Source organism: Equus quagga, unplaced genomic scaffold, assembly GCF_021613505.1.
Source record: "Equus quagga isolate Etosha38 unplaced genomic scaffold, UCLA_HA_Equagga_1.0 HiC_scaffold_8715_RagTag, whole genome shotgun sequence".
Taxonomy (NCBI): domain Eukaryota; kingdom Metazoa; phylum Chordata; class Mammalia; order Perissodactyla; family Equidae; genus Equus; species Equus quagga.
In genome coordinates this window covers 1-11046 of record NW_025794843.1, presented here as the reverse complement: position 1 = coordinate 11046, position 11046 = coordinate 1, and the positions used below count along the sequence as shown (strand labels likewise).

The window sequence follows — 11046 nt, the reverse complement described above, 5'->3', positions numbered from 1 at the left end:
ATGCAGCCCAGTATTCACAAACTATGTAGTCCCCTCCCACAAGGCTAGGTCACAAAGTCATGCAGCTTCTGCCCTGCTCTCTTGGATCACGAGCTCTGGGGTAAGCAGGACGCCATGTAAGAAGCCTGAATACTCTGACAGCCTCCAGCAAAGCATGTGGAAAGGCTTCCAGTTCTACCTATCCCAGCTGAGGTGTCAGACATGTGGGTGAAGAAGCCATCCTGAACATCCAGACCCAGATGTCACCTGATTATAACTACATGAGAATCTCCAAGTGAAAACTGTCCAGTTGAGCCCAGTCAACCCATAGAATATGAGAAATAATTAACTGTTCAGTTTTAAACCACTAAGTTTTGGCATGGTTTGTTACACAGTAATAAACTGAACAGCACTCAAAATTAACAACTGGGAACACACTCTGGAAACTTAAGGAAGGTTCCAAGAAAACCTAATTTTATTTCTCAGGTATATAAGGCACTAATTGCTCTGTTAGAAAAAAAGAACAGAATATGTGCTTTTTCGCTAGACGAGATACTTACGTTGAAGGACCGTTTCTCCATTATGGTATCACTACGACAATTGGTAATATTGAATGGCAGCTTGGAAGGATCATTTTCTTTGAACCAAGATGGGACCAAACCCCATCGCATGGGAACAATGATACGCTCAGAAGAGTCTGTGCCCTGTCACAGAAAGACGTTAAGATCCAGTGAGGGGATCATAATGAAATTTAGAAAACCATATTTAGCACATGTATTACATTACTATTAGTATCGAAATACAAACAACGTTATTAAAAGGGAAAGATTTCACTTGAAAACAATTTTAATGATTTATCATAATATGATAACTTGAGTTCTTTAGCAAGCCTATTTATTAGAATGTAAGACATTCTGCTTGGGTAGAATGGGGGATACAAAGAGGTTTAGTTCCTGTAAGCTTTTAATTAGTGCCTACTATAGGAGAGACATAGTGCTAGGCCCTGAAGTTTACTTAGTCTCAGCTCTCAAAAACACTTATTACAGATAACCATAATACAATGAAGTATATGCTATGATCAAGGAATGCACAGGGTGCTATGGGGGCACATGGAAGAGTGCTTAACCTCAAAGGGCTTGCACTATTAACATGTGAAGCCACACAGACAGAAAAAGAGTAAGCAATAATATAAGATACAATAGGCTAAGGACCATATAAGAGGTACATACAGTGAGTGTCAAAAGAGCAGAGAGTGATCTGTGAGAGATGGAATGGAGATGTATCGGCTCCTTAGAAGGGGCAGAAGAGGTGGGGGTGTAGTCGGGTGGTTCTTGAATTGGATTCCACAAGAGGTACACTATTCAGACAGAGAACAGATGCGAGAGAAGACCAGAAATGGAATTAGATGAGCAAAGAGGCCATGTCAAGAATGTGCAGGAAGCGGTTTTGTACAAAAAAGTGTTACAGCAAGCCTGACGATGCAGCTTTTAGGAGGGCCTGCGTACAAGGTTTGTATTCAGTTAGCATCTGGGAACTTGGATTTAGAGTGTTCCTACCTTTTCCTAACTGATAAGGATGGTTTACTGTGCCTAGTCTGTCTGTGCAAAACATGAGGTTTATGCTGAACTGCTTTCCTTCTGGGAGTCTGGAATTTTGGTACTTGCTAGGCAGAGAGTGCTTATGTGACCAGCCCCCAGTAAAAACCTTGAGCCCTGAGTTTCTAATGAGTTTCCCTGGGCTGAAACACTACACACGTTACTACAGTTTTCTTTGCTGGAAAAGGAACATGATTAGTGTGTCCCCTCACAGGAAGGAGAGAACATAAGGAAGCCTATGCATGGATTTTTCCAGATTTCTACTTGTGTCTTTTCCCTTTGCTGATTCTACTATATATCCTTTCACTGTAATAAACCTTAGCCATGATATGTCTTACATGCTGAGTCCTAACAAATCTCTAAATGTGGGGGTAATCTTGGAAACCCCTGAAACAAGCCTGTTAAATTTTTTTGGGCAATTGACCCCTGACAATTTGATGAAATCTCTAGACTAAAATGCTCAGACACACTATTCTGCATGGTGCAGTACAATATGGGAAGAGACTATGAACACAGAGTGCATTCCAGGTGTACTACAATGGTTCAGGGGTAAAGATACAGTGGGTCTGGTGACAGCAGTGAGAATAAAAGACATCCAAAGATAGAAAAAAAATGTAATTGTGGTGGTGAATGGAAAAAGAAATAGGGATGATGACAAAGGGATAGGGAAGATGCCTCTAGATTGGGGGTTGCAAACTTTTCTGTAAAAGGTGACTTGTTAAGTATTGTAGACTTTGCAGCCCATACAGTCTCTGTTGTAACTATAACTGCTGTTATAGGGACAAAGCCATACACAATAGATAAATGAATGGATGTTGCTGTGTTCCATAAAATTTCATTTACAAAAATGGTCAGAGAGCCCTAGTTTTCTGACTCCTGCTCTAGATGATTCTAATCCCAGATGCCAAGTCTTCTCAGCTGAGGCCCCAGACTTCAACCAAGAAGCAAATGATACCCTCATTGCCTGGGCCTACTTCCTCACTGGTGAACATAATACAAAGGTTGTTTAAAATCATTAGAATAAAATCAAAGCAGAACCGTTTACTATGTCCAACAAGCACTCAGAGATTTGGAATTGAGCTTAGGAGAGAGGCAGTATGGTACAAAGAATAGGTCAGATAGTAACTATTTTTGGCTTTATGAGTCCATATAGTCTTTGTTGCAATGATTCAAGCAACTCAACTCTGCCACTATTGGCAGTGTGAAAGCAGCCAAAGAACTGAATATGCATGGCTATGTTCTAATAAAACTTTATTTATAAAAACAGGCAGTCGGGGGGCCAGCCGGTGGCATAGTGGTTAAGTGTGCACACTCTGCTTCGGCAGCCCGGGATTCGCGGCTTTGGATCCTGAGTACAGACATACACACTGCTCATCAAGCCATGCTGTGGTGGCACCCCACACAGCAGAATTAGAAGGACTTATAACTAGGATATACAATTATGTACTGAGGCTTTGAGGAGCAAAAAAAAGAGGAAGATTGGCAACAGATGTTGGCTCAGGGCCAATCATCCTCACCCCACCCCTTCGCCCCCAAAAAAAAGCATGTCTAAAATTTGGTCTGAGGACCATAGTTTGCTAACCTCTGGCACAGAGGAAACAATAGGGCCTTTGTAAGAAGACCCAGACTCTGGTCCAAAAGTCCCTTCTCTGCTACTTAGGAGGTTGGACTAGTCTCACCTTCTTGGACCCTCAACTTTCCTTATCGGTAAAAATAGAGTGAACAACACCTACCCGGCAGGATCATTAATATGTGTGGCTTGAAATAAACACCCAAATTCTAGTTTAATATTTTTCTAAGGTTATGATTAGAAACAAATAGCAAAGATTTCTATATAAACGTGATTGTTAAAGCCAGGAGGATGGAAGTTTCTTCGAGAATAAGTCAAGCACAGGTACAAAAAGAAAAAAGGAGAAATGTGAAAGGTCCAAGAGAAAGTACTCAGGAAGATAAAAGTAGAATGAGAAAAGTCAAGAGGATGGAATTCCAAGAAAGGAAGGGATCATCAGGACCAGACCAGACTTGGAAGGGCTTCCCTTTTGTTTAAAGCTAATCCCTCCACTGTGCCCCTGATAAGATCCTGTCCTATTTCTTCCAAAATCGCCTTTATCAGCTTCATCACCCTTTACACACACACACTCCATTCTCCTTATTCTCGGCTGTTAGGTTCTACAAAGTCACTGCAAACACTGAATTAGTAAATTCTGAACTACTGCTCTTAGGGGAAATACAGAGTTAGGTTCCCACAAGACTATGGAGACAACATTTTCATCAACTGATCAATACATTACCTTACTTTATGTGTATTTCTATTTAAAGACACTGTATTCCATGTATATTGTTGATGCATTAACACTGAATTCATGACCAAGAGCACTATGTAACTCATGCATGAGTCAAGCTTATCTAACACGTGTATTTTCTCTGTAAGGCATCCTATAATGTTCTTTCACTTAGGAAGACTAGCCAGCACTTTAGCACTATGCTTGGGGACAATATTAAACAGTGAAATCACCAACAAAAAGCACAGAAATGCAAAAAACATACCACTAAATCAACAACAAAAAGGATAATTGTTTATAATATAAAAGCTGAAACAAGAAGGTAGAGCTTTGCCTTTTGCAGGTTCGGCTGGGAATGCGTATGTTGGATGATTCAAAATTTCCACCACTCTGTATGTTCATGAATGATTGAGAAAGCAATATGAGTATTATTTTTGGGGTTACAAAAAAATTTTAGGCAAATCTGCAAACATGAAATATATGAATAATGAGGAGTAACAGTGTGTGTGGGGGTGTGTGTGTGTATATATATACATGTATGTATTTTTCTCCCTTAAAGACAGAGGCAGGCTAGACATATTATATGCCAAGAGGCAAGAAAAAAAAGCAATTAATATATGCAGGATAACTAAGGAAAAGACTACCCAGAAGAAATGGTGGGGTAGAGATGTAAATCCTAATGTTAATCTCACCTGGGATGGAGGAAGAGAAAATGCGTGAAAACAGAGCTTTTGTAAATCCCCTCTCTCTTCCAGAATTAAATGTGCCTTCCAAGCAGGAAGGCCCATTGCCCAAAGCATAAATGGGAATAAGAGAGATAACATTACATAATGGCCAACTAAATGATCTCTCATCAGAAATTTGCAAGACAATAATACTCCAAATTTGAGGTTCTCAATACGGGGCAATTTTGACACCCAACCCCTGCAACCCCCCAAGTGAAGACTTGGGGAGAAAAAGAAGGAGTGTGCTACTGGCATTTAGCGGGTAGATTTGACAACACCAGAAGACATTTTTGGTTGTTATGACCTGGGGGCTGCTACTAGCATCTAGTAGGTAGAGACCAGAGAGGCTGCTAAACATTCTACAATGTGCTGGACAGCTTCTCACAGTAAAGAATTATTCCACCCAAAACGTCAATGGTGCCAAGGTTGAGAAATCCTACTCTTACAAAATCCACTAATCACGTTTAACTTGGGTGTGTTCACTGGAAAATTGTAAGCCAAATCCAAATGTGAGGCTGCCCCTACTGGGAACAATGAATAGAAAGTGACTGAGACACCAAAATACTGAAACTATTGCTCAGTATTAGTCATCTTTCCCTCTACCCTTTTGTACTTGTGAGAACAGCTGGTAGTTCTGGGGTAGATAAATGAAAAAGGAAGTAAGCTGCAAATCAGTGGTTTCAAATGCAAATTTTGCAGTCTACACAAGTGCTGACCATTGATGACATGCACTAATAAACTACTGAAATAATCCTAACTTTGCCCTACAATTTACAGGTTTGAGAAAAATGAAACCTCAAATATTTATCAAAATTAGGAAACTCTAGCAATCTTAACAAAATTTATTAGAGATATGGAGTCAAAACACTCTATCAGCAAATTCACACCACTGACAGAAAAAGAGGGCTACTTTTGCTAGGGGTTCCACCTTCCCCATTTCTAGTTCCAGGAAGCATCTACTGGAGTGGGGACAGTTGTCTGGACTTCAGTCCCTGCTGTGTCTCTCATTGATAAGGTCACCCAGGACAAGTCACACGTTCTCTACACTTCTGTCTTTATATCACCTCAACAAAATTTTCTTCCAGCTAACTATTAATTCTATAATCCTAAAGAGGTGGTACAAAGAGAAATAAGGCTAAAAGAGAATAAAGGTCATACACTTAATCTTTCTCTCTTTTCATTTCAAATTATGCTTTCCTTTGAAATATGTTTTATTTCTTCCTTTCCCAGTCAAAGTTCCCATGGTATTTTCATTTCCCTCTCATTAAAATAACTTTTCTTTAGTTTCAATAGGAAAGTATGCATCCACTAAAAATGGCTCAAGAATAAATTATTTCATGTAAATGGCTTCATTCAGCCAAAAACATCACTGTTATTTGGTCTGTTTATGTCAAATATTGAGATCCCGGTAATGTAGAATCTTTTGACTACCATATTATCACAGGACTTCTGAAGAGTATGGAGCAGGGGTAAAATCAACCTTATAAAGTGATTTAAGCACTATAGATCAAAGAGAATAAAAATCCAGGATGAAAACAATCATGATTTTTTAAAGCATATAGGGCATTTAAAGTATTTAAGACATGGGGAAACAATTTCTGCAATAAACCATTTTTATTACATTGCATGCCTGCACCAACATACACTCTTCCAGGAGATAGACCAAAGAACCAAAATTGGATTATAAATTACTGGTCGCTCCAACACTACAGGTATAAATACTATAAACACAATGAATGCAGTTAAACTTCAGATAACCACAACAAATACATCTCTTTCTAGCTTCAGTAATAGACAAACACAAAGACTGAAAGCATAAGCAGGAGCAATAGAAACATCAAAGAAAGAGAAACACCAGAGGTAAGTTTTAGATTAGCTGGTCTTAATCCTGCCCTGGGCCTAGGGATTCTGATTCAGCTGGCCTAGGAAGACCATACAAGTCTTTGGGTTTGTTTTTTTCAAGATACTCAAACGACCCTGATGATCTGGGAGGTTTGAAAGACGCTGTCTTAAAAAAAGTATTCAAATACAAGGCGCATACAAATTCAGTATGCTCTAAGACTAGCATGCCTTGTACAGAGAAGGCACTGAAATGGAGCCTGAAGAATACTGAATCATCTAAGATTAGAAGATACTGAGACAACTTCCCCTTTCCGTGATGCCCACACTGGTTCTCAACTGAGGGTCAGGAGATATCAGTAAGGACTGGTCTCTAAGGTCATCTCAGAAGCTGAGCACATACCAAACCAAACAGAAGTAGATGACCCTCCCAACGCCCCCAGAAGCTCGTATGGGGCAGACAGACTGGGTACCTTCTCAAAGTGCAGTCGAGACAGAAGCACCGGGCTGCTCGACCGAGGGCTCTTGTTGTACGACGGGCAATACTTGTCAGCGTCCCTCCACTCGGGGAGCCGCCGCTCGCCCTGCCGGTTCCGATAGGCACACGCTCTCGTGAGCACATCTCGAGGTAAGTGACACGATGTTCGCCCGCACATTCTTCAACGCCGCCTCTCGCCACCTTTAGGGCGCGACACAGTAGGAGAACGTTCGCCCATCTCAAATCTTACGTCTCATTCCTTTAGTCACAGCATTCTCCCAAGACGCCCCACGACTCTGCTTCAGAGCCCCCACTGTGCGTCTGTCACCGCCTAGTCTGCCCCAGCAAACGGGCCTCGGCCCGTCGCGCTCACCCCCAGGCCCGCGGGCCGGCCCGCGCGAGGCGCTGACCGAGCGGCAGGCGGCAAACACCTGCCTGAACGCGGGAGGCCCGGTTCCCGGGGGGCGCACCCGCCAGCCGGCGCCTCAGCCCAGAAAGGCAAAGGGGGTCTGCGGTCACTGCCCGAGCCGCCAGCTCCTTCTCCGGGCGGCTCCTTCGGCCTCACCGCCGCGCCCGCCCTCCTTTCCCCGCTCCGCCCTCCCGGGACTCAGGAGCCGCCTGCGCCGCCGAGCACCTGCGCGCCCAGGACCGCAGCCCGGCCGCAGGTGCCGCCCCGTCTAGACGCTCGGCCCTGCCTGGGCGGCGGGGCTCCTCTCCGACTCCCCACCGCCGCGGCCCGTGATCGCCGCCCCCGCTCCCCGCGTCAGCCCCCTCACCGCCCGGCAAGGGGCCGCGACGTTGCCCTCCGCCCGCCCGCGTCGCCTCACCTCCACTTGAGCCCGGAGCCCGCTGCCTCCCGCGTCTCCTCACCTCGGCCCGGCCAGCCGCCCCGCGTCCCCTCCACCCTGGCCCCCCACCCTGCGTCGCCTCACCTCCACCTCGGCCTTGGCCACTCACCCCGCGTCGCCTCACCTCCACCTCGGCTCTAGCCCCCCACCCTGCGTCGCCACACCTCCACCTCGGCCTTGGCCACTCATCCCCAGTCGCCTCAACCTCACCCCGGGCAGCTCTTCCGCTCCGCCGCCGCCGGATTCTGGGACTCCGCAGGCCCGCGCCGGCGGCCTCAGGCCCCGCCCACAAGCAGCGGCTTGTTCCCGCGAGGTTCCCCGCGCCGCGGGCGGGGCTTTTTCTCCGCCGCCGTGAGGACAGGGAGGGAGGGCGTGGAGTGTGACTCCCGAAAGTGCCCCAGGAGGAGACTGTAGTTGCCTTTGGGGACTCCTGAATCCTAAGGTTCTCAGAGCCCCACTTTCCTCCATATTCGCTCGTGCCCGAGCGTGGTGAACTCCGCTCCTGGCTGCCAGGGCCGACCGCAGGAAGGGAGCTGGGGGTGCGGTGGAAGGATCTTGAAGGCCCGGGCTCCCCGTCTCCAGGCGCCAGCAGAGACTAGATGCGTCCCGGGGAGCCTTAAGTGCCTTGCTCTGTATAGCGGGAATCATCACTAGGGCACCAGGTCGTTGTAGGGGTGATGTAAGAAAACGTTTTCTTTATCTCTGCTGCTAACTGCTCAGAGTTCAGGGGCAAACATGGAGAAACCATCAGGAAAACCTCCATGAATCACACAAGTCACTCTCGAACTTCGGTGCGCGCCAGAATGAGATTTTCCAGGCCCCTCACCCTCCCCACAGCCCCAATCTGAATCTCTAAGGGGAGGCCTGGGTTTTTTTACCCAGGCTTTACAGGTGTATTTCCGCCACAAAGTCGGTAAGGCCATCTGGCTTAAGTTTAAAAGAGCAGATGAGGTGGCCTCTGAGCCTGCTCCCTGGGGACATGAACCAGGGCTTTCTGCATCTGCAGCCAACAGACAGTGCTCTCTAACGGCTGTTCTTCCCCTCAGTGTCGTCACTAAATTGGACTGAACTGGGAGCAGGCAAACCCCAGGGCGCACTGCACCGCAGACCTGATGACAGGGAATGCCCAGGCAATGGACACAAACCCTCTGGGGCCTCCATTCACCCTAGAAAGGAGGCTGATTGTGAGAATGCAAGAATAAGCATGTGAACTCAATGGCTGCTCTCATTCCCTGAGCAAGCCTGCACTGCTCCTTGTCCTGGGCATGGGGCTTGGACCGAGATGATTGGGAGAGGGGCCCTGCCTCATGGTAAGTACAGCAACCAAAAGGCTGTGGGTGCAAAGGGGATAGAGCAGGTGTTCCTCTTGGTGGTGGAGAGGCCTCGAAGGGGAAGGTGGAGTCTGCAGTCAATGTGAGTAAACTAAACATGAGTCTGCAGTTATTCAATAAATAGATGCTAATTTATTTATAGGGATAAGATAGTTTCTTTGGGGATAAATTCAAGAGGAGGTGCAAGCATTCTTTTAATTTGTGATGTCCTTTCCCTGGCAGGGCAAGTTCTAGGACAAGCTAAAATTATCCTGTATTTTAAGAAAAAAAAATAGAGTAGTCCTGGGGCAGGGGTTAATAATTTAAAAAATCCTCAGTGATTCCTTTTGAACTGTTTTTGAATACAGAGGCTTGGGAAGGAGTTTCCACTGGGTTCAGTTCTGCATGGTGTTGGGGCAAAGAGTAGGAGTAGTGCCTATTCAGACTGGCCTCTTAGACCACACATGCCAAGATGATGTCTACGGGCAGCTCCTCCGAACTTCTGGCTGTCACCTGCATTGTTACTGTGTCCAAAAGCAGCAGCTGGGAGTGCACCAGGATGTCATGACCTCCCCAGAACACACCTAGAAGAGAAGGGAGTAGTACAAGTGTGCAAAGCAGAAGAGAGCTACACAGCGAGGCTGAGGACGGTGTTTGCAGCAACTGATCAAGGCAGCTCTGGTGCAGTGAAATGGGAGTGGGCCTGGAACCAGGAGAGCTGGGCTGAAATCCCTGAGGCCTTGTGCAAGTCACTTTACCTCTCTGAGCTGCAGTATCCTCAACTACAAAGTGGAGGAGATAATACTAAAATTATTTCAAGATTCTGCCAAGCTCAATTGAATTAGTGGACATATAAGGCTTGTATGTGGCGTTACAGAGCTTCTCACACATTGACTGAATCTAAGAGCACAGATGAAGGGACAGCCCCACCATGACAAAACCGCAGAGCAGGTGTCTGCAAGACCCGGGGGACTGGGCTTGGGGGCTGTCAGCTGTGAGCAGGCCACTGTAGCAGAGCGCTGTAGCAGAGCGCTGTAGCAGAGCTTCCTCCAACCCTGTTTATAAACACAGCAAAAAGAAACTCCCCACTTCCTTTTGTTGGCTGTTTTAGGTGTGATAACTGTATTGCCCCCCCCCTTAAATGAAAGGTCATTATCTCTTAAAGAAACATACAAATACAGAAACATTTACATATAAAATGCTTTATCTGGAATTTTCTCTAAAATACTCAAAGTACTATTTTTCTCTTTATACCGTTTTTCTCCCACACTGACAAGATCATAAAATCCGATAATATACTGTATTGTCCAGGGTGTGGGAGGAAAGGCATACAATTCCTATGAAAGGCAACTGGAAATATTTATAAAAATGAGAAACGCACTTTGACCTGGTAATTCCTTGGGAAATTTATCCTATAGATATCCTCAGTGCACATGTGGAAAATAAAGTATGTGTATGTATATGTGTATGTCTGAGATTCTTCACTGTAGCCCTGTCTGTAAGAGGAAAAGACTGGAACAATCTGAACATTCATCAATAGTGCTGGTTCTAAGCTACAACAAGAATGAGGATTTGGTTTGGGATGATGAAAAAGTTCTGGAGATGGATGGTGGTGATGAGCACAATAGTGTGAATGTACTCAGTGCCACTGAACTGCATACCTACAAATGGTTAAACTGGTAAACTTTATGGATATTTTACCACAACTTACAAAAGAAAGAATGAAGAAACTCTATATACTGAGAGGGAAGATCTCCAAGATGCATAGTCAAGTGAAAAGCAAAGTGCACACCAATGTTTATACCATTTGTACATAAACATTTGAGTTAAAACAGAGAAATGTGTCTATATTAGCTTACCTATCCATACAACCACTGGAAGGACACATCGGCATTGTTTGTAATCGTGACACACTGGTTGTCTGTGGAAGGGAACTGGATGACGGCAGCAGGCCTGGGAGGGAGACATTTCACTGCAGGTCTTTTTTTAC

At 45.3% G+C, this 11046-nt stretch overlaps 1 protein-coding gene and 1 long non-coding RNA gene across 2 annotated transcripts; one reads left to right on the top strand and one right to left on the bottom strand.

Moving 5' to 3' along the window:
- Window positions 1-539: 539 nt before the first annotated feature.
- LOC124232626 (abasic site processing protein HMCES-like) lies at window positions 540-7938 on the bottom strand (the record flags this gene model as incomplete). The annotated part of the gene is made up of 3 exons (XM_046649575.1): window positions 7911-7938; window positions 6894-7099; window positions 540-683 (listed from the first exon to the last, which is right to left on the bottom strand). Coding segments are annotated over exons 2-3 (327 nt in total), but the record flags the coding sequence as incomplete, so codon positions are not given.
- Window positions 7939-8109: 171 nt separating this feature from the next.
- Window positions 8110-10745, top strand: LOC124232625 (uncharacterized). Its single transcript, XR_006886902.1, has 3 exons — window positions 8110-8188; window positions 8793-9056; window positions 9425-10745. It is a non-coding gene; the product is annotated as an uncharacterized LOC124232625 (long non-coding RNA).
- Window positions 10746-11046: the final 301 nt, after the last annotated feature.